This window comes from Cottoperca gobio, chromosome 22, assembly GCF_900634415.1.
Source record: "Cottoperca gobio chromosome 22, fCotGob3.1, whole genome shotgun sequence".
In the NCBI taxonomy this organism is placed as follows: domain Eukaryota; kingdom Metazoa; phylum Chordata; class Actinopteri; order Perciformes; family Bovichtidae; genus Cottoperca; species Cottoperca gobio.
This window is the reverse complement of record NC_041376.1, coordinates 19,471,370-19,493,548: the sequence shown is the minus strand read 5'-3', so window position 1 is coordinate 19,493,548 and position 22,179 is coordinate 19,471,370. Positions and strand designations below refer to the sequence as shown.

Here is a 22,179-nt window from a genome sequence, read left to right as displayed (position 1 = left end):
TACTCAGGTTTTAAAGTTAGCCCGGGCAATGTATTTGTGGGGCTTTGACAGCTTTTTCAGCACAGGCTACATAGCATGAGGGCAGTGTGGAGCATAGATGCCTAGGCGCGGTCACAAAGATGGCTCCCCTGGAAAAGACGTACCATAAGGTGGTGAGCACGTGTAAAGGACAAAACAATGGAAGAGATGGGGAATAGGACCATCTTTGACTGTTACAACAATATCTCACCCTCAGCTCTATAATCGATGCTGCTCTCCGCCATGTCTGATGTAAGATTTTAGTTGTAGTGGACCACATTTAAAAAACACAGGGAAGCACACCCATAGGCTTCCTACATTTAGCTTTTAATAAACTTTTTAAACAGACGCCAGTGATGGGTCACTCCTAAAATCTAAATAAAGTCATGACATCTTTAAACAAACTTCAAACGCATGCTATGCTCATAGCTCCATCGCTATTACGTCGCAACATACCCATTTTTGCCCTTTTACATTCACACAATACATCCCGAGTTATGATGCAATACTTTGAATAACAGGCAGGACCATAAGGAACCAATAGCAGTGTTCGTCTTTTTTGCAGACTGTTCCACAAGGATCAGCTCAGCCATTTCTCTCCACAAAAACTGTCTGAAAACATAATTTCCTGTCCTTTTTCAGTCTGAAAAAACATTATTCACAATAATAGCTGAGTAAAGCTTAATTTCTAATAGTTTAATGTACTTTATTTGCTAATTAAGTAATGGAAACTTGTTAAAATGCAAATGTTGCCTTGAGGCAACACCATTATGGTAAACTGGATGAATGATGGATTTCACTCTAGTGAATGCTTGGCTCCTGTACCGCAGGGACTGCGAGACTTTGGCATCCCGAAGTAAGTAATCCCAGAAAGAAGTGTACAGCTTTCTGAAATTCAAAGCTGAAGTTGCAAGTTGCCTTTGCAACGAGAAGGAAGTCTTGAAGAAGAGGGGATACCATCACAGAATGTTGACGGACACCTGGCTGAGAAGTAGCGTAGCGGTCCTGCCTCATCAGTACCATCAACACCTCTGTGTCAGGACAACACTGACCATTGGCCCATGTGGATGGGGGAAAAGGGCCGGTGCAAATACCCTGTTTGTAAGGGTATAGTGTTCAAAGTGAGTCACTTATCTATACTTCACTGCTGAGAAGAACTGCTTCATGAATTTCCATAAGCAGTGAGATAGTTAGATGAAATATGCTTCGGCTATTCGACCCATTCATTCCATTAGGTTGTTCCACAATGGTACAATGCCTGCAGGCAACATTCAGACATCTTGTTCAAATGTTAAAAATAACAATTTTCATATTTTAAGTGGCATGCATTTTAACCTGTTGAGGCTTATTAGTATTTTCCATGTGTTTTTAAATAAATGTTGTTCAAATTTGAAACAATAACTCTCTTTTTTCATTACTTGTTGTATTGTAGATTGCTTTTAGCTATGAAAGGCACTTTACAAATAAAATGTATTATTATTATTATTATTATTATTATTATTATTACTTAAGGCCCTGTCACACATATCCGTATGACAGAAACTTATGCCGGCGCATACGAAATATCGGCAATAGGTTGATATAAATTAAGGGTATGTTGTGATCGTTTGAAGGACGCAGATGATACGCCGAACACGGCAGACATACACTATTCCGTATGGCAGAAACATGCCGGCGTATATAAAAATTAGCTCAAAACGTATCAGAGCTTCTGGCCGGAGCTGGAAAAGTGCCATCTGGTTCACGTCATGCTGATGCTGGAGAACAGCTAAAATGCTGAACGCTAGCTGTACTGTAGAAACATGTTTAATAAGTTACTCCGTCGTCAGGGATAATCTTAACATAGGGTAGGAATAGGTTATCCACTCGTTATCAATACATTGGCTGTAGGGATTCACCGTCAGCCTGACGTAGCCTATATCTAACGTTACCTCTAACGTAGTCACGTAGGTATACACGTAGGTAAATATTCAACTCCGTATTCCGTATTCACGTATGTCTAACGTAACGTAACGTCTGCATATCTTATGAAGCACACTGTCGGGTACGTCCGGTTATTTTGAACATGCTCAAAACATCAGCGTTCAACAACGCACCCCAGCGTAACACCGCCTGCTCTTAACGAATACTACTTATACCTTACCTTATATCTACGTAAACCAGCGTGTTGCCGATATTTTGTATACGCCATATTTTTGTATATCTTATGCATTCGTTGGGCATTCGTCTGATACTATTTTGTATAAGTAAGTGATACTCTATCAATAGGTTAGACATGCGTATCTGTATATGTTGACTTTTCTGATCTGATGAAAAGTTGGACGTATTTGGACTCTGACAAATTTTCGGAAGTGGTGGCATAAGTTTCTGTCATACGGATATGTGTGACAGGGCCTTTACCAAAAAATACCCCCAAAAAATTATTTCTTGAAAATTTCTTTAGATTATGTTTATTTGGTAAGACAAAAAAAAAACACTCATATCACATCATAATGCGTACCATAGAGGGTTAAGTTCTACCTTTTAACTATTAACACATAGCATGTAGAAGGGAATTGGTAAGATTGTAGTGATACCAATGTCATTTTCAATTCTGCTATTGGGTCCGATTCTTAAATGATACCCCGATTGATTCCTAGATCTCAACTGGTACCGGTTCTGGATTCCCATCACTGCCTGTAACAATTACTTGAGAAACTCTTATAGACAGAACTTTGAAAGGACCAAAAAAATCTTCACTAAAATTCAATTAGTACAAGTCATTTACAGTGTGAAGGGCATGCGTGGTTATTTCACACTTATTAACCATTCAGGATTGCATTACACTAGCTTTGAATGAGCACAAATTCAATCATTCAAATAAAAACCTTTAAAATGGCATTCTTTCACATTTAAACTTTTTTCTTTTTTAATACACTGCTTCAAAAGCCTTTTTAGTCTACTATACAACTACCTATACCTGGCTTAGATAAATACCACAAGATACTGTGAGCATCTCTGCCTTGTTGCAGCTCAGACTGTTTCTCTGAACAGCCGCTAGCTGGAAAACGGAGATGATCATTTCTAGTCTGTTGGGTTTGAATAACTCTAAAGGCAATTATGGTGTGAAGTACTTTTACTATATTTTAGCACTAATAGTAGTATTTCAGGAAAGTTTGATGATTGTGTTTTTGTCCACAATAATCGTTGCAGGAATATTTGATACCAGAAAATCTTTAATGGGGAGGAAAGAGAGAAAAGCTCGATTGATTTAGAGCTTTTGGGTGTGTGTAGGTTAGTGTTTCCATTCTGGGGAAAAAGGATTATGTCTTTAATGCCCAGGTCAGTGCTAACTAGCTGGTTGTTCATTATAGATGAGATGGATCTTGTTACACTCTCTAATACCACCTGGACCTGTATTGTATGTCCTTGTGGCGATATTTAATTTTTTGTGCAAGCACTATGTCAGTGTACACAAATTAAATACTAAGACAGTATGGATGCCAATGTCTGATCAAAATGCACTCTATTTGATTTGAAATGTGTGTGTGTGTGTGTGTGTGTGTGTGTGTGTGTGTGTGTGTGTGTGTGTGTGTGTGTGTGTGTGTGTGTGTGTGTGTGTGTGTGTGTATACTAGTGATGACTCAGATCTATAGATACTCTCCAGCAACATCACCAGCAGGATATAACACTAAAACCTGACATGGGGCGATCAATGCAGCCTGCTACATGACCCATTTAGAGAGGCACGTTTTTGATCTAACTTAATGTACTGTGTGGGACATTCTGTCCCTTTTGATTTGAATGACATTTTTCATAGATGTTAACTAATGGGAGAGTGTTAGAACATTGTTTGATTAACCAGAACGATTCAAAAGAACGACGACCATCAAAAGACAATGATATCTTCTTCAAAAATAAACACAACAGTACAGTTTTTAACCATTGGAAAGCTTACTAATCAGGTTAACCACAAGTTCAATACTTTGGGTCCAAAATAAATAAATAAGCAATGAGGTGATTTTTCTTGTCCTTAAACTCAGTGCCTCTTTTTATATAATTGGACTGCTTTTAAATGGACTGCTTTTATATAGCCCTTTTTCCAATCTTTACGATCACTCAAAGCGCTTTACAACACATGTCAGCATTCACACACATTCATACAGAGGCTACCATACAAGGTACACATCAGCTCGTCAGCAGTGATAACAATTCACACACACTTGGCCACCGGGTTCAGTATCTTGCCCAAGGACACTTTGACTGCAGGATCGAACCACCGACCGCTGGACGACCTCTCTCTCTCTCTCTCTCTCTCTCTCTCTCTCTCTCTCTAGCAACAGCAGACTTCATGGGGGTTAGGTCAGTCTAACAAATTAATCCTTAATGTTGCCTATGATTTTCGGTTTCACCTCAAATATTACTCCAGGTGTCCCATGTGTTTATCATAACATGACTGAAAAACTGAAAATGTATTAATTAATTTGGACCTAAAGTATTCAAAGTGTGGATAACCCTGTTAGGGACAAAGTACGTTCTTAATACGTTTATATTTTTAAGTAGATATCTTTGTCTTTAGGAGGGGTGGCCATCCAATATTGATAAACTTTTAGGGGCCCCATTTCCTAGTTGGTCATTCTAGTTAATCAAACAACGTCACAACACTCTCTCATAGGTTAACATGTAGGAAACAATTCACTGAAATTGAAAGGTGTGAGGTCAGAAAGTAATTGATCTCTGCCAAAATGCCCCATGTAAGTTTGTGTTAATGGGGCCATCCCGAGCCCTTTTGACTTTTAGGGGGGACAACTGAGGGCTCAGAGACAGAGTGCTAATGTTCCCTTTGTCAATGGAAAAAGACTCAAAGAAAGAAGAGGAGTTACTATGGAGGAAGGAATGAGACTTCACTTGTCTTACTGTTTCTGTCAGGCGGTCTTTGAAAACACTACCGCCCTCTAAACAGTTGTTTATCACCAGAACCATTTATTGTGACTCCTTGATTTTCTGTCAATCAGTATGTAAAGACTGATGTAAACCATATCCATCAAGCTTTTAAAATAAAGCATCAGCTGCAAATTAACTGGTTTCTGAATATATATATTTTTAAACATTGATAAACATTTTGTTTTTGTTTTTCTTACACCAGGATGCGTAGTAACATTGTACAGGTCCGGTGCTTTCTTTTAATCTTGCAATGAGATTCAACCCAAATGTTACCATTTTGACCTCTGGCAAGGATGATACATTTTTGGTCCCTTTTGTCTGCCGGTCAGTAGAATATCTTAAGACCTACCGTAATTTTCGGACTATAAACCACACCTGACTATAAGCCGCAGACGCTAAATTGACTAATTTGTACATATATAAGCCGCACTGGGCTATAAGCCGCAGACGCTAAATTGACTGATGTGTATGTAGCCGGTCTGTAGCTGACACCACGATCGACTCTGCGTTGTGTTGTGTAGAACCAGGAAATAACGATGGAGAACTTCTGCCTGTTCAATCAGCATTTATTGTCTCTGACCGTTGGTGTTTTCCTTAATTTGTCCATAAATTACCGTTGAAACAGAAGAAACACATGGAAGTCATCATCATACGGTAACTCCACAGTCGGGGTTTTTGGACATGCACCCCTCTCTTCAGCGTATCCTTCTTTCCGTCTCCCGAAAAAGTGGCGCGAACCCCCAGAAAGTGCCGGTTTCAGGAGTATCCGGTTTCAGGAGTATCAACATAAAAGCATATTTAACAAAATAAGACTCCTCGAAATAAATATATATATTTCCATAATGAGGGTGTCTCACACACTGCCTCGCTCTCGTAATGTCCGTCTGTCTCTCGTACCACTCGCTACTTTTGCGCGCTCTTTCCCTGCATCCGGTGGACTGTAACCTGTAAAATCCATAGATTTAGGAATTCCCCTAGTGGCCGTTAGCTGTAAAAATCCATAGATAAGCCGCACTGTTATATAAGCCGCAGGGTCGCAAAATGGGGAAAAAGTCGCGGCTTATAGTCCGGAAATTACGGTACTTATAAGACTTCAGTTACATTACATGGAACATTAGGCCATGGGCCAAGGAATAAAGGAATTGCTTGTGTTGCAGCTTTACAGATAATGCCACTAAGGGCAATTTCTAGAATAGGTCATGTTTTTGCTCACAACTCAAAAACTTTGAGGCACAGAAACATACTTTTTCTGTATTCCTACCAACTTCATTTAGACTTGACGTCCGGATGCGGTGAGTAATATATCCGTCCTTGATACTGATGAATACATTTTCATTTAGTTTTAGTTTTTTATATTTCATGCATTTTCCTGTAACTGTCAATATCTTGTAGACCTGTTCCATTTGACGTGTTACCTTAATTCTTTAACACATTGTGCAAGTGCAGCCACATTTAAATGCCAAAGTGGCACTATGGCGATAAGATTAAATAAAATGGCCATAAATCGGACCCAAATACAAATAGAGAAGAACAGGTTTTGATTTGGATTTTAAAAAGGTGAGAAAGGTGAGAAAGATGTGGAACACTGAACCTGGTGGCTCAGTTAAAGTCAGATCTGCTGTTAGTTGCCACCATTTTATTGATCTCGGATTAGAAATGTGACCCCAGTGTGTTAGTGGGCCATGGATTTTGTGTGTGTGTGTGTGTGTGTGTGTGTGTGTGTGTGTGTGTGTGTGTGTGTGTGTGTGTGTGTGTGTGTGTGTGTGTGTGTGCGTGCATGTACAAAGTAGGCCAGAGGATATGGAGTTCAAAACATCCCATGCAGGCACTGGGCTTTGTTCTGCTGTTCCCACAGTAACCAGGGAGGAGTAAAGTGAAGGGGGAAAGAGAGCAGGGAGACTTCTGCTTAAGTTACTACACGACAATAAAATGTTTTTCACAAGAGCCAGAGTTTTGCTTCTGAATGCATGCGCTGTCACATTCAGACATAGCATAAAAATCTGTTTCTGTTTTAGTGTAAAATTAAGCTCATTCTAACTTGTTAAGATGTACGTTGTGCTCATGACAAAGGAAAGTCTACGAGAGAACAAATAATATTATATATTATATTGTGCAATTTAAACTGCCATGTGTATCATATTATAATGATTATTACATAAAGTCTGAAGTTTAAACTGGATCTGACACAAATACTCAATCAATTGATTAGTCAATTGACAGAAAACAATTTTCATAATAAATTGTTTAAATTCTCTAGTTCCAGCTTCTCCAGTCTGTAGAGATTCTGCATTTCTAGTTTTCCCTTTTAAATTATATTAAACATTGTAAATGGTTATGGTCACATTTGCTGTAACCACCAAATGGTCATTTTAACATTTAAAATGTCTTTGATAAATTTACCTTTTAACAATTAAAATCGGTTTCTTCCAGCATTTAGGTGGAACAGTTTGTGAAAATAGTTAGTATTCAGAGTTTGTAAAATCAGGTAACTGTGCTTTGTACAATAGAGACGGAGCAGGAGGGAGACCGACAGACACCCCCCCCCCCCCCCCCCCCCCACACACAACACACACACACACACACACACACACAGTGCTTTGTCATTGGGGAGACTGGGAGGAGTCACTGGACCAGCATGTATGTTTCCTGTACACACAACATCTATTACAGTCTGTCCGTCCTGGGAGAGGGATCCCTCCTCAGTTGCTCTCCCTGAGGTTTCTAACATTTCTCCCCCTTTAATTTTGGGGTTTCTTTTAGGAAGTTTTTCCTTGTGCGATGCGAGGGTCTAAGGACAGAGGGTGTCGTAACCTGTACAGTCTGTAAAGCACACTGAGACAAATGTGTCATTTGTTATATTGGACCATAATAATATAATTTTATTATTAGAAGAAAGCCTAGGCCTAGCCCCTTATGAACAGCAGAATATACTGTGTGTGTGTGTGTGCTGATCTTAAACTAAACTTTGTGGCATTCTCAGGGTCATTACTTATTGACTTAAGGTTATGCTATGAGGTGTGTGGTTGAGGGTATTTGACTGTTGTTAGAGATTAACCATCATGGACAGATTAACCCCATACTGCCCGGAATGACCCACTTCACCAAGTACACACACGCAGTCAGCAGCAGATGTTGTTTTTACTGTGAGCTACACATGATCCCTGTTATACTGAAGTATTCTATATTATCTGAAACACCTTTTGGTTTGGTAGCACAACTAACCAGATAATGACTGTCTTTGTTTTGATAGGGTTAAAGAATTATATCTAAATGGGATAACCAATATTTCAAATGCAATTTAAATTGTGATTATTTCTATAAATCAATCTCTGGGCCTGTATCAGTGGACTACATTCTTTCAAACAATCATCTAACATGCACAACTTCAAACTAATCTACATGAAAAATATATAAACCCTACAGTGTTATATGAAGATCGATATACAACATTAACTTCCTTAGACATAATGCAACAGGGACACACTATCAAATAATCTTCTAAGAGATTAAACAACAACAACTATATGTTGTAATCCATCCATAACTGTTTCCATGTTGTATCAAAGGTTTAAAGAGAGCCCTACATTAGTTTGTAGTTTTCCCAAACTCATTTGAGTTCAGTGCTTCCTTAATCCATTCTTCAAATTTAAGAGATAAATCACATTTCCATTTTAAGATAAGATGCCAGGTCAGTAAAGTAGCGAACCCAAAGGCCCTCAGCAGTGTGAAAGGAAGGTTATCATTATACATTGTAATGACTTTCATTAGTACAATTTAATTTTCTCCAAAAAATGACAAATGTGTGTGCTGTCTTTAGTTTGTGCATGTGTACTGATGCCATGCTCATGATGTAATGTGACTGACCATCCTCTCAAAGCTAATCACTGCAACTTGGTCAGAGACATGAATCCTCTGTGCGTGTGTGCACACACACACACACACACACACACACAGCGTGCAGTCATGTCCTGTTGATACACACAAACTTCCTGTGAGCTCAAACCCCACAGTGATGGGAGTGTATTGCTTGCATGTAGTAAGATACTTTGATAAAATATTGAAACCTTTTCTGGAATATATACACTTTTTCTAGGATAAGCCTATTCAACTAGCGGCCTGCGGGCCGAATACGGCCCTTCTGAACTATTTTCTGGCCCGCAAGAGGTTGCCTCCAAATATGGCTGGCATGTATAGCATAAATAAAACTAAGGCCTGATTCACACCAAATTTGGCGATGCTGCGAAAATGCAGGTTTTTCCATTCATTTGAAGGAGTGCCGTCCGTTTTGTCCGTGTGGAGGAAAAAACACACTCTGTCCGCACCTGCCATTGGCTCAGTCAAGATCACGTTGCACACCAGGTTGGCGGGATATAGAGAAAGTCACTCTCTTACTTTAGCTAGGTAAGCTAATGCTTTAAGATGTCTCTCTCCAAGCCAAAGAAACATAAAGTTGATTGTGAAAATCAGCAATTCCAGAGCGAATGGACTGAAAAATATTTATTTACTTTGCCAGCCGCACCAAGTAAAAAACTGGTGTGTTTATTGTGCAACGAATGTATTTCTGTGATGAAGGAATACAAGGTGAAGAGGCACTACATGTCAAGTCACGGCTCGTTTTCTGCCAGTTTTCCCGTGGACTCACAGGAACGGAGAAGGAAAGTACAGGGACTGCTAGAATCATTTGAATGGCTTTTGGTCGCTTTTGCACGGAACAAGAGAGATAGCATCCCTGCGTGTAGCCTGCACACTAACCAGACACAAGACGCTCTTCACTGACGTGGAAACCATTAAAGATTGCATGCTTGCGGTCATTGATGAAGTGGTTGTTGACCAAAAAGTAAAGGACAGCGTTATTTCAGCCATTAAAAAAAGTGCCTCTCTTAGACACAACAACACTTCGTGAGTGGAACTACTTGCAAAGGATGTGTCGGGGAAGCTTTTGGAAAACCTTTGTAAAGTGGAGTTCATATCAATCGCTGTGGACGAATCAACTGACTGCACTGACATGGCCCAGCTATGCATCTATGTGAGGTTTTTCGATGGTGTGCGCTTTAGGGAAGAACGTCTGGGACTTATTCCATTGGAGGGACACACTACAGGTGAGGTTATTTTTCTAAAAATAGTCTCGTTTTTTAATGAACGTGAACTGGATTTACAAAAAGTGTGCCTGTTGGTTACTGATGGCGCTCCAGCTATGATAGGTAGAGTGCAGGGGCTGGTGGCGCGTCTATCAGCCATAGCCCCACATATGCAGTATTTACACTGTATTATTCATCAATCTGTGTTGTGTGAAAAGCTCAGTGGTGATTTGAAAATTCCCATGGACACTGTCATGAGCATTGTGAACTTCATTCGCTCAACCTTCAGCCTACAACATCGCCGTTGCTTGCTGACATGTTTGCTGAACACACGGACTTACGCGTCCATAACGATGTCCGATGGCTCAGCAAAGGAAAAGTCCTGGACCGTTTCTGTGAACTCCGCCAGGAGATTGTGTCTTTCCTTCGCACGTGTAAACACAAACGAGCTACAAACCTCTTGGAGCGCATGTTGGATGAACAGTTTATGGCAGAAGTCTACTTTCTGTGTGACATTTTTGGACACTTGAACACTTTGAATTTTGAACTGCAGGGGCGCGAAAAGTCTATTGCTGATTTGGTTGAAAGACTTTGTGCCTTCAAGACAAAGCTAACGATCTTAAAAACAGACCTAATGACAACAAAACTGCTGCACTTCCACAACACTGCATTTATGAGCACATCACCTGGAAACATAACACCAGTCATGACAGACTTCATGACAAAATTGACTGAGAACTTTACAGAGAGATTCCAAGGCTTCAGCATTCCCATTGAGGTATTGCAGTTTACTCGTGACCCGTTTTCCATCAAGCCTGATGCAGACTTCTGTGTAAAAGTAAAAGTGGTAATATCTTGTATTGATGAGAGCATCTTTCATTAAGCATCTCCCAGTGATTTTCCTATTTGGCCCACTTGCTAATGAAGTTGAATAGCCCTGGTCTAGGACAACTAGAAGGTCATGTGAAGTAGTGTGTAACACAATAAGAAGTTTGTGAAAGTGTGAAATTCAATACGGCTATAGCATTTCTTTGTGGAAAAAATTGTTAAATTTATACTTTTAAATAATAAGATACTTTGATATAGTATGGAAACCCTTTCTGGATTATATAAACGTGTGCCAGGGGTCTGGGAAACCCCTCATTTTAAAAGACATTATTCACAAATTCAAGGAAGAAATTAGAATTTGTATGCCCGTCAGTCAGTAATCTAAGTCATTCAGTGCTCCTTCTGTTGATGTGGGGAAAATAGAGGCTGGCAGTTTGGTTATACTTCCCCCAAATCTTTTAAGTATGAGCTTTATTTCTAAGATATTTGTCCAATGTGCGACTGTTATATTATGCTTCCGTTTAGGCTGTTTCTGGGGATACTCTTTTTTTCCACTGTGAAAACATCCAATATTAAACATATCATTGTACTGTAATCGCCGTAAATCCAAGCTGAACACAGCATTCCTTCATAAGGAGCAAGCTACAAACATATAGAAAATAAAAAAAGAATAGGAGTGTAGCATTTTATATTATATGTTCAATGTGAAAAGCAGCCCCCCCCCCCCCAAGACAATGGTAGGGGAAACACTGAATGTTATATCAAAGTATCTAAATGCCCCACACTGAGATCGACATTAGCATGACATTTGTTTTCAATGATCTGGCCATACTGTGTTACTTTCAGGAATGTAATAATAATAATAATAATAATAATAATAATAATAATAATAATAATAATACATTTAATTTATACAGCGCTTTTCTAGATACACAAAGATGCTTAAATATGAATGTGTGTCTGCAGGGCCTGTTCATATTCTTAACATCCAATCTAAATTGCACACACCAGAAGACACACATGTCAATGACGACAAACTCAACAAACACACACACTGAACCCGTTAGGCAAAGTAAATCAGCTGAGGATATAATAACAGCTGTATTTTCTAACAGAAAGACAGACAGAAACTCAAACCAAGGAATAGTTCAAGGGATAAGCAAATAATATTCATTAATATTGGTAAAGAAAATAGTTTTTGCATGGATGAAATTAAAAAAATAAAACATCTGGACAGCTGCTTATCTGCTGTAGTGCAGTTTGACCCATGAATGTTGCCATAGTCTGCAACCTGCAGCACACTATTCCTCTTGTGTGTGCATACCTGGTAGTACGTCCTGATGTGTCTGGTGAGAACAGTCAGGTTGTGAAGGCGAAGCGACACATCATTGTTCACATTCTTGTTCAGCCTCGTATTGGTTGGGCTGGGGTCACTATGGAGACACACACAACACAGGAGCGCTTAGATTGACGTTACTTGTTGCTACTTAAGACAAAGATCATATTACACACAGACACACACACACACATCCCAAGTGCAGGGTAACTATGGTGTTAGAGCACGATTTATGCTCACATCAACACACATCAGCCTGTGCCAGACTGATTTGCATTTGAACAGGGGGTGTGTTACACTGTCTGGCTGACCTACTGTCATGGCGTCAGTTTGATGCCTAATGGAAATAACTCTTCATAAACAGAGGCTTGAAAACAGAAAACAATTTTGCTTGCCAGCATTAAGATGGAATCCTTACCATCTGAGCTCCTGGGAAATGTATTTTGCTCACTGAAATTAAGCTAAAAAGACTGAATCTGCTAATAAGTCTATTAAAGATGCACACAATCAATTGCAAATTTTAGCTCAGACAGGTTTGAACAATAATAGGTTTATAGACTGATATTTACCCGATTGTATCTCTTCCACTTTAAATGTCAGTTCCACTTTCATTTATTATTCTTTAATCAATATTTCATCTGGTTCAGTGGTTACACTTCTTTCAGCACTTTCTTCAACTTTACTCTGCACTTATATTTAAACTGACCCCTCAACCCTGACAAAACGTACACTTCAAATAACACTTTCACTTTCAGGCATAAGTTTTTCACCTTTGGACAAAAAGGAAAAACTTCTTCCACAATTTCACACAAATTATAATACTCAATGTAATCCAATTGCTTTCAGTGCTTCTATGTCATCCAGAATTTCAATCTTTTTACTTCAGTATACTTAAAGTTGCACTGATGCCTTTCAGGACTTCCAACTCAGTTTATCACTTACACAATTTAAATTTCAGCTCTTTCACTTTAACTGATATGTAAACTTCACTCTGAGCTTTAAGTAAATTGACTCTTTATTCAGTGCACCAGAAGTTACACTTAAACTGAAACGTTTACTTCTTTCACCACGTCCATTTTAAATGCCATCTCCCCTCTCTTCAGTGACTGAAGAAATGTATCCTTTTCTAATTCTATTCCCAGTCAATTTTTGCCACAGCTCAGAATTAATATTTAGAAAGGTTAAAGGGAATAATAGGACTGACTGATATAACAGCTTACTGCTTCTCGGACCGGCTTTCCTGTAATGTTCCTCATGGCTCCCTGACCCTGGCCTCCTCCTCAGTAACCCACTTTCCCATAAACCCCTACCAAGTCCTAATCACCCTCCCCCATTACCCCCCCGTTAGCCCAACCTACATTCAGTGTGTGGAGAACAATAGCATGATTATCATTGTTTCTGAAGACAATAACTGACATATGAACATGTGGTCTGGATTGGAAAATATTTAGATTCCACACAAGTAGGTATGCTTCATTATTATCAGTGTGGACAGTATTAGTGTCCTGTAGTCCGAACGTGTCTGTCCAATCCAGGAAAAAAATCCAAGTCCAAAAATATTTACTAGCTTGTTTTTCACAAGCTGAAAACAATATGCTTGTGAGTCTGTGTGTCATCATTGCAAAATGTGCTCCTGGAGACACCTTCTGTAGCGGGAACTACCAAAGAAGCTGTTTTGAGTACTTTTCCATGTGTCTGACTGTCTGTGGAGAGATCGCATCGCAACCATGCAAGATGCAGTCCCAAAACTTTACAGATACGCAGTTGAGATTAAAATGAAAGTAGAGTTTGAAAATAGTCCGATCAAGTGGGTCCAAGGGGTCTCCCTGCCGACACACACACACACACACACACACACTTTATGCCCCCACTTTACACCCCTTGCCCGATGTGGCATCACAAAAGTGTGCAGTTGAGACCAAAATTAAGTCTTAGTTCAAAGATGGGTGTGGTCCGAGCAAGGGTACCAGAAGTGGAGATGGCTTTGGTGGCCACCCACTTTACGGCCCTGGCCCGATTTGGTGCCGCAGCCGATGTGATCCCATCATAGATAGTCTATATCTTTTATTGTCAACAAATCCCATGAAAAGAGCAAAAACAACAATGAATGCATCTTACTCACAAGTGTGGGTATCCCAAGTCTGATATATCTTATTCCTCAGTGCCATAGTTACCACTTAATTACCACAAGTTTGTATTTTTTTTGTCATACTTACAAAAACTGGATATTGTGATAACATATTTATAGGAAGAGAAACATCAGTCTTTCTGCTGTCTGACATTTACATTCTGAATTAATGTCTTATGTAAGTCGTTGTTGCATCACCTGGTTGTGACTGATTCTCTTTCCAGCTTTTTGATTTGTTATATCTGGAGATCCAGGTGGTAAATATGCATAAACTGAATCTGTTGAGAATGGTTGCACCACATTCTACCTGTCTACTACCTCTACTACCTGTACTACCTGTCTGCAGCTGTGCAATTCCTGAGCCAAAGTGCAAAGTGACAGCAGCTGAGTTCTAAAGGGACTGTTAATGATGCTCTCTCTTACACTGTACTGTATTTCTTGATGCAGACTTCAGCAGCACATCTGGCTGTGACGTTTACAACCTGAAACCAGCAAGTCAGGATGTGGTCGCACAAACACTTACACAGACACACACAGGAAACACTGGATTAACTCACTTACCGTTCATATACCCAGTCCAGACACATTAAAATACACACCAAATAACTTCTTTTACTGACTCATGCAAACAAAATGTTGAGCTCTCGCTCTGTACGGTGTTACCTACATGTGTGTCATGATCTTGTGCAGGAAGACGCCGTTCACCAGCTCCATGAACATGTTGACCTGCTCCTCTGAGCCTACGTCATCACATGAACCCAAAGGACCCAACGTCCGCACCTAGAGACAGAGAAAGAAGTTAACTACATCGCACCCAGAAATAAAAACTGAACATACAATGTTTTTTGCAATTTGTTTTTATTAATAACCCAGTTATTAACACATTGTTGTACTATATTTATACTTTTTAAATTGCACTGTTAAAATGTGGAAATATACACCATCTTGGGCCCCTGTCATCCCTCTCACTCACAGCAGTCAGAATACTATAAAATGCCTTTCATAAAACCAAAAGACACGCGTTTCAGAACTGTTGTTGACTAAAACCAAAGCTCCACATCCCAGAAAATAGTATTCGGGACACCCCTAATTTTGTGGGGGGGTTTGTAGAGTTGAGTTTGTGGGGGAGAGTAATGCTCTCTTTTTGAGGAAGGCCCTGCTCACGCTCACACAGTGACACAGCTGGAAGCTGCCCAGTACAACCCCAGTGTGATCTGCTGCTGGTCACTGAGCAACACCACTGGAGCAAGCGCTACTCTTTCATTTACAGAAACACTCATTTCAATTACCTTGCAAATAAATAAAAAAGGTAATCAGAAACAGATAGTAACTAGTCAGTTTCCATGTGTAATTGTGTTTGTCTGTGTTCAACAGAGATGGGGAAAACTGACCGTTCAGGTCAACGGAATGCAAAACAAGAGTTAATAATATATTTTGATAACCTAATAACCTGTTGACTGTTCTGTGGGTTGTAATAGCCTGGGGGCCATATTGGCCAGCAGGAAGATTAAAATTGGTAAACTCTGAAGACACTTATATCTATAGCAAGGTCTATTACGGAATGAATATATTTAATCCTTCATGTCTCTGTTTTTGTTTTCTTTTAATGTTGTTAAGAACATTTCACGACACAGAGAAACGCTATAAAACAAATGTGTGTTTATTGTCCTTACATATGCCTGTAAATGAACATATGAATAAAAAATACGGTGTGCAAAACACACATTTCAGTGTTTGCAGTTGGGTAAACTGATGCTACCTTACTCTGGATTTAGTTTCCATTGGTTATATATTACATTTTTCTATGTGACAGATAGGATAAGATCTAAACTTGGAAAGTCCCAGAGACACCAAGCAATATCTCCCAATAGATCACTTAATCTGAGGCTTTAAAAAGGTTCCCTGGTACTGTAATGTAACGGTGTGGACAGTGTCAATCAATGGGTAACTAGTGCAAGACAGCAAACTACTGCAGAATGGTACATTAGCGGGCAACGTTGTGTATCTCTACTATAGTCTGGTAGTTCTCGTAAATAAATCTGCCCAAACTGAGAGAAAGTAAAGAGAGAAAGTAAAACAGAGACAGAGGTCAACAACTCGTTTGCATCATCGCACAACCGTGTCTGTGTGTGCGTGTTGCTCTCACTCACCCACACCACCAGCGGTGACTCCATGAAAGTGGCCAGTAACTCGGACAGAGTCACGTCCATGGTTGTTCCAAAGGCTTCTGAGTCCGTTTATCAATCACCAACTAATCATAAATCCACCGGTCAATCAGTCGATATCTGCAGTAGGCTCGCGGCAGGTCACCACACAGGACAGAACAAAGCCCCCGCGAGGCATCGATCCCCCCCTGCACGAGCTCTCTCTCACACCACTATTGTCTCGCGCTGTCCCGTTTCCCTAAACACTGGGTTTAAAATGAAAACGGTTAAATATAAATAAAAACTGTTCGAAATACTTCCACAAACGCCCATATGCACACCAGAGTCAGTTCCGTTAGTTTAGTGGGTAAATATCCAATTTAATATCCGGCTGAAGGTGTAACACTTGATCCAAACTTCTCAGCACAGTTGTTCATGTTGCCAAGGATACAAGACTCTGACCGTAAAGCGACGAAACGGCCGTGAAATAAGTTAAGAAAAGTGAACAAAGTAGAGAAAAGTCAAATGTACGACACGGAAAACCGAACAAGTTAAAAGAGTTATTTCCGTTTCTTGCTGTATCTCAACCACTTCTCTTTACCGCTCTTTACCTCTATCCTCTCTTTCTCTCCATCAACCTGACTGCGACCAGAGGAAGGGAAGATTGACTGACATGACGACCGACCAATCCGCTGCTGCAAGAAGTGCGGTCTCCGCCCTTTTGCCTTAAATCAACCAATTAAAGTCAGTTTTTTCTGAGTCTGACGTCACCACCGTCTATCACCAGCCAAAGACCTTAGACGAAACAAGATAGTGAGCGTCCTGAAGGAGTTAGGGTTAGGGTTAGAATGTGTGGATTTATTCAGTTACGTAAAGTAGTGCGTGAGTCTAATTAAGTAATGTTAAAATGAATGGTTTTATAAGGTTTACTTTTTATAATGAATTATTATTAGTCTTTATAGAACAGAGTTTCCTATAGCACATTATAAAAAAAAACATTACAAACCATGACTGTATCATTGTATTAGTGTCAGTAAAGTAAATATTGGAAGAGAATGTACAATATATACTTTCCTATACTGCCATAATAATTACTGTTTCATTTGGTGTTCGTATTTTTCTTGTGTTAGCTAGTTAGCTAAGTTGTAATTCCATCTTGTAAAGGAACTATTTTTGTATATGTTTATCAGCCAATATATAGTTACTGATATTTTTTTAACAAGACAAAAACGCAGTCACAGTTTGCTTACCAGATATGTGGTTCCCTAATTAACAGGCTAACATCACCTAAACATTTAGCAAGCACAGTCAGGCTATGAATTAATAACACTTGGCAGTGCATGGACAACAGACCTTTTACACAGTAGACATTTTGTTTGTCATAAAAGTAAAAGCACAGGTGTTACTACTAACATTAATATAGCTCAGTTCCATTAAAATGTAAGCCAACGTGCCCATAGCAGGACCCTGGAACAGGGACATGTAAGTGGAATGCAGCCTTCATTTAAGTTATTTGCTACACCTGTGCTTTTCGTGGAAGAATGTCTACATCATTATCATAGCAAGAAGAACAAAATGCCTTGAAAATGTTTCACAAAGGTTAATGTACTTGTAATCTACTAGATGTACACAATTTAAAGTATATACTTAAAAAAATATATTTTTGTGGCATTTCTGATTTTTGTTTTGATTTTGTGAGAAACAAACTAACAGCCCTATATCGGACTTGAAACCGGGATGCTGCGGCAGGGACTCAGACTTAACGTTACAGGCTCTGCTCTGAGTTACCAGAGCACCCATTGATTCTTGTCGTTAATGTGTATATGTTGCTGTAAGATAAATATTTAAAAAATGTTTGACCATATGAGAATAAAAAAATAAAACATCAAAATATCACGAGCCACCTGGCAAAAGTTGTTTTGTTTTTGTTTTTAATGACGCTGCCATTTACTTTATTTGACAAAATAAAAATAAAAAGAGAGATTAAGAATAATAATTAAAAAAATGAAGAACATATTCAACATAACCAACCCTGTCTCACTTCGGAGGACCACTTCTAGTAAACCTTAACAGTGTTGAGTTTTTAAGGGATATTTTCCCTTTAAGTTAACACAGACAGGGTTGGTTGGCCTGATCCCTGACTGCTCCTCAAACAGGTTGAAAAGGAAATCAAAAGGACACAAAGGCCAAATGTAAAGTAGCAGTAACTGATGACAACTGACTTCTATGTGGAAATTGTACTTTTTATAAAGTCTTGACGTCTTTATGAGGGCCAAAGGTTACCCTGTAAAGTAAAACATTTAAGTTAACATATTAGTCCAGTTTACTGACAGAAGAAATGTAATAGGAAAGTAGTGGTGAGATGTTTTGCTGCTGATCTCAGTCTGACAGCATTACATTTGGAGAAGTAAAGGGTGGATCAGACCTGTAGAAATCAGTCTCTGCTAAAATCCAGAGTTTGCTTTTGATTTGGCATGATCAGACAGGAAACAAGCAAGTTTACCAGTTTCATGTCCAGAACCAGACCAAACATGTAGCCAACACAAAAGTGTCAAAATCAAAGGGGCAAGTTTATTTCCTTTGAGCAAAACAAAGTAATTTTTTTATGGAAACAATTTGTTTTGCTCAAGTGGTGGATCTTGGAGAGTATACTGAAGCATGGCAGTGGACATTACTTTAGAGATCACACATGGCAGCATTAATCTGCAGAACAGCGCCCCCGTGTGGCTTGCTCACGTTACTGAGTATCATACCTGAAAGACTCAGTATTAGGATATTGCCGTGTTTCCACTGCATGGTACTCAACTCGCTCTTTTATGGTTTTTCATTAGGACAAGTTGTGCATAATCCCTGGAACCTGGTTCTGTTTTTAGTACCACCTAAATGAGTGCTTTGTGGAAGCTACTGTGAAATGTAGGCTACTTTTTCAAAGCTATTAGTTATTTCACACTGAGGAAGGCGGGTGAAACCTCCAATCCTATAATGTAATAAAACTAGTAGGAGTAATAGTTTTTGTGTATCCTTCAATCAACTGTTTAAAAATGTCTTTCTTCCTTCTTTTAAATTATGTTTTGGCCTTTTTTTGTGCCTTTACTGGATAGTAGAAAGCAGAGGGGACGACACGCAACATTAAGAACCAGAGACCATGTTGTGATGGGGTCACACCAGTCATAATGCCAAATCGTACCAGGGGCGTAAAGTGAAGGGAGGCAATAGCCCCTTTCCCCCTTCTAACACCCCAACTTATGGTGACCTTTCTCGTACCGCACTCATCTTCACCTTCATCTGTAAAGTTTTGTCTTGCATCTTGTACAGTCGCATGTTATTGTAGTCACAAAATCTGCCCACAAACCACTTCTGTGGTAGTTCTTGCTACAGTAGGTGTCTCTGGGACCACATTTCGCCATGATGACATGACAAAAAAATGTAAGCTTTGCAGTGCTAGTAGTATTTAACTGAAGAGCGAATCAATCTGAAGGTAGGCTACTTGGTCTGAACAGCGGCACGTGCTTTACAGTTTTGTATTTCATCATTAAATTCACTTGAGAGAATAAATAAACTGCTCTCAAATATTAGCAGCTTTACAAAAATTGATGATGAATTTGCTGTAATGTTTTCAGAGTCGAGAAGCTCCGCAAACTGTCACAACAGAAAGCTAGTACCTATGGGGCTCGCTAGCTCGCCAGTCGCCAGTCGCACTCACAGACCCACTGTGAGCTGGCTGGAGCTCTCTTAAGAGACCGGTCTCAGAGACAAGCGGCTTTTATTGATTGTGCCCTTGGTGTTTCTCACTTAAGGCCCTGTCACACATATCCGTATGACAGAAACGTATGCTGGCGTATACGAAATATTGGCAATACGTTGATATAAATTAAGGGTAAGTTGTGATCGTTTGAAGGACGCAGACGATACGCCGAACACGCCGGACGTACGGCCCTGACACAGTTCCGTATGGCAGAAACATGCTGGCGTATATGAAAAGTAACTCAAAATTTGTCAGAGTCCAAATACGTCCAACTTTTCCACAGTCGTGTTATATCTGACGTATATATATAACGTATACATAACAAATTATTATACGTATGTCAAACATTGATAGTGTATCACTTACTTATACAAAACGTATCAGAGCGTCTGACCATTTGGTTCACGTCATGCTGATGCTGGAGAACGGCTAGAATGTATTCTTGTCACAGCCTCTCAGCATCCTCCATGCTCTCTGATGATGGGTTGATGTATTCATCAAGACATGCTGTGAAGAAGTGAGGATGAGCTACTCACAGGGATCCTATATACTATATTCAAACCCCAATTAGCTCCCAAAACGCTAGCTGAACGCTAGCTGTACTGTAGAAACACGTTTAATAAGTTACTCCATCGTCAGGGATAAGTTTAACATAAGTTATGAATAGGACATAGCCTATATCTAACGTACCTCTAACGTATTTACGTAGGTAAGTATTCACGTACTGTATTCACGTAGGTAAGTATTCAACTCCGTATTCCGTATTCACGTATGTCTAACGTAACGTAACGTCTTCATATCTTATGAAGCACATGTCGGGTACGTCCGGTAATTTTGAACATGCTCAAAACATCAGCGTTCAACAACGCACCCCAGCATAACACCGCCTGCTCTTAACGAATACTACTTATACCTTACCTTATATCTACGTAAACCAGCGTGTTGCCGATATTTTGTATACGCCATATTTTTGTATATCTTATGCATTCGTTGGGCATTTGTCTGATACATTTTGTATAAGTAAGTGATACTCTATCAATAGGTTAGACATGCGTATCTGTATGCGTTCACTTTTCCGATCCGATCCGATGAAAAGTTGGACGTATTTGGACTCTGACAAATTTGCATATACGCCAGCATACGTTTTTGTCATACGGATACAGGACTGTCTCAGAAAATTAGAATATTGTGATAAAGTTCTTTATTTTCTGTAATGCAATTAAAAAAACAAAAATGTCATGCATTCTGGATTCATTACAAATCAACTGAAATATTGCAAGCCTTTTATTATTTTAATATTGCTGATTATGGCTTACAGCTTAAGAAAACTCAAAAATCCTATCTCAAAAAATTAGAATAGTTCCTCAGACCAAGTAAAAAAAAAGATTTATAACAGCAAAACAAAATCAAACATTTGAAAATGTCCATTAATGCACTCAGTACTTGGTTGGGAATCCTTTTGCACGGATTACTGCATCAATGCGGCGTGGCATGGAGGCAATCAGCCTGTGGCATTGCTGAGGTGTTATGGATGCCCAGGATGCTTCAATAGCGGCCTTTAGCTCATTAGCATTGTTGGGTCTGGTGTCTTTCAGCTTCTTCTTCACAATACCCCACATATTCTCTATGGGGTTCAGGTCAGGGGAATTGGCAGGCCAATCGAGGACAGTAATGCCATGGTCAGTACACCAGTTACTGGTGGTTTTGGCACTGTGGGCAGGTGCCAGATCATGCTGGAAAATGAATTCCTCATCTCCATAGAGCTTTTCAGCAGACGGAAGCATGTAGTGCTCTAAAATCTCTTGGTACACAGCTGCATTTACTCTGGGCTTGATGAAACACAGTGGACCAGCACCAGCAGCTGACATGGCTCCCCAAACCATCGCTGACTGTGGGAACTTCACACTGGATTTCAAGCAACTTGGATTTTGCTCCTCTCCAGCCTTTCTCCAGACTCTGGCGCCTTGACTTCCAAATGA

General features: G+C 39.6%; 1 protein-coding gene across 5 annotated transcripts in view; it reads right to left on the bottom strand.

Moving 5' to 3' along the window:
- The window catches only part of ccdc88c (coiled-coil domain containing 88C), a 58,353-nt gene extending 40,448 nt beyond the window's left edge, over window positions 1–17,905 (bottom strand). For 2 of the 5 annotated variants that reach the window (XM_029460428.1, XM_029460429.1), the window contains exons 1-3: window positions 16,462–17,060; window positions 14,979–15,091; window positions 12,172–12,280 (exon numbers count right to left, since the gene is read on the bottom strand). In XM_029460428.1, coding sequence (XP_029316288.1) covers window positions 12,172–12,280; window positions 14,979–15,091; window positions 16,462–16,521 — 282 coding nt within the window. In that variant the 5' untranslated portion in view covers window positions 16,522–17,060. The other 3 variants (XM_029460425.1, XM_029460427.1, XM_029460426.1) reach the window with 3 other exon arrangements.
- Window positions 17,906–22,179: the final 4,274 nt, after the last annotated feature.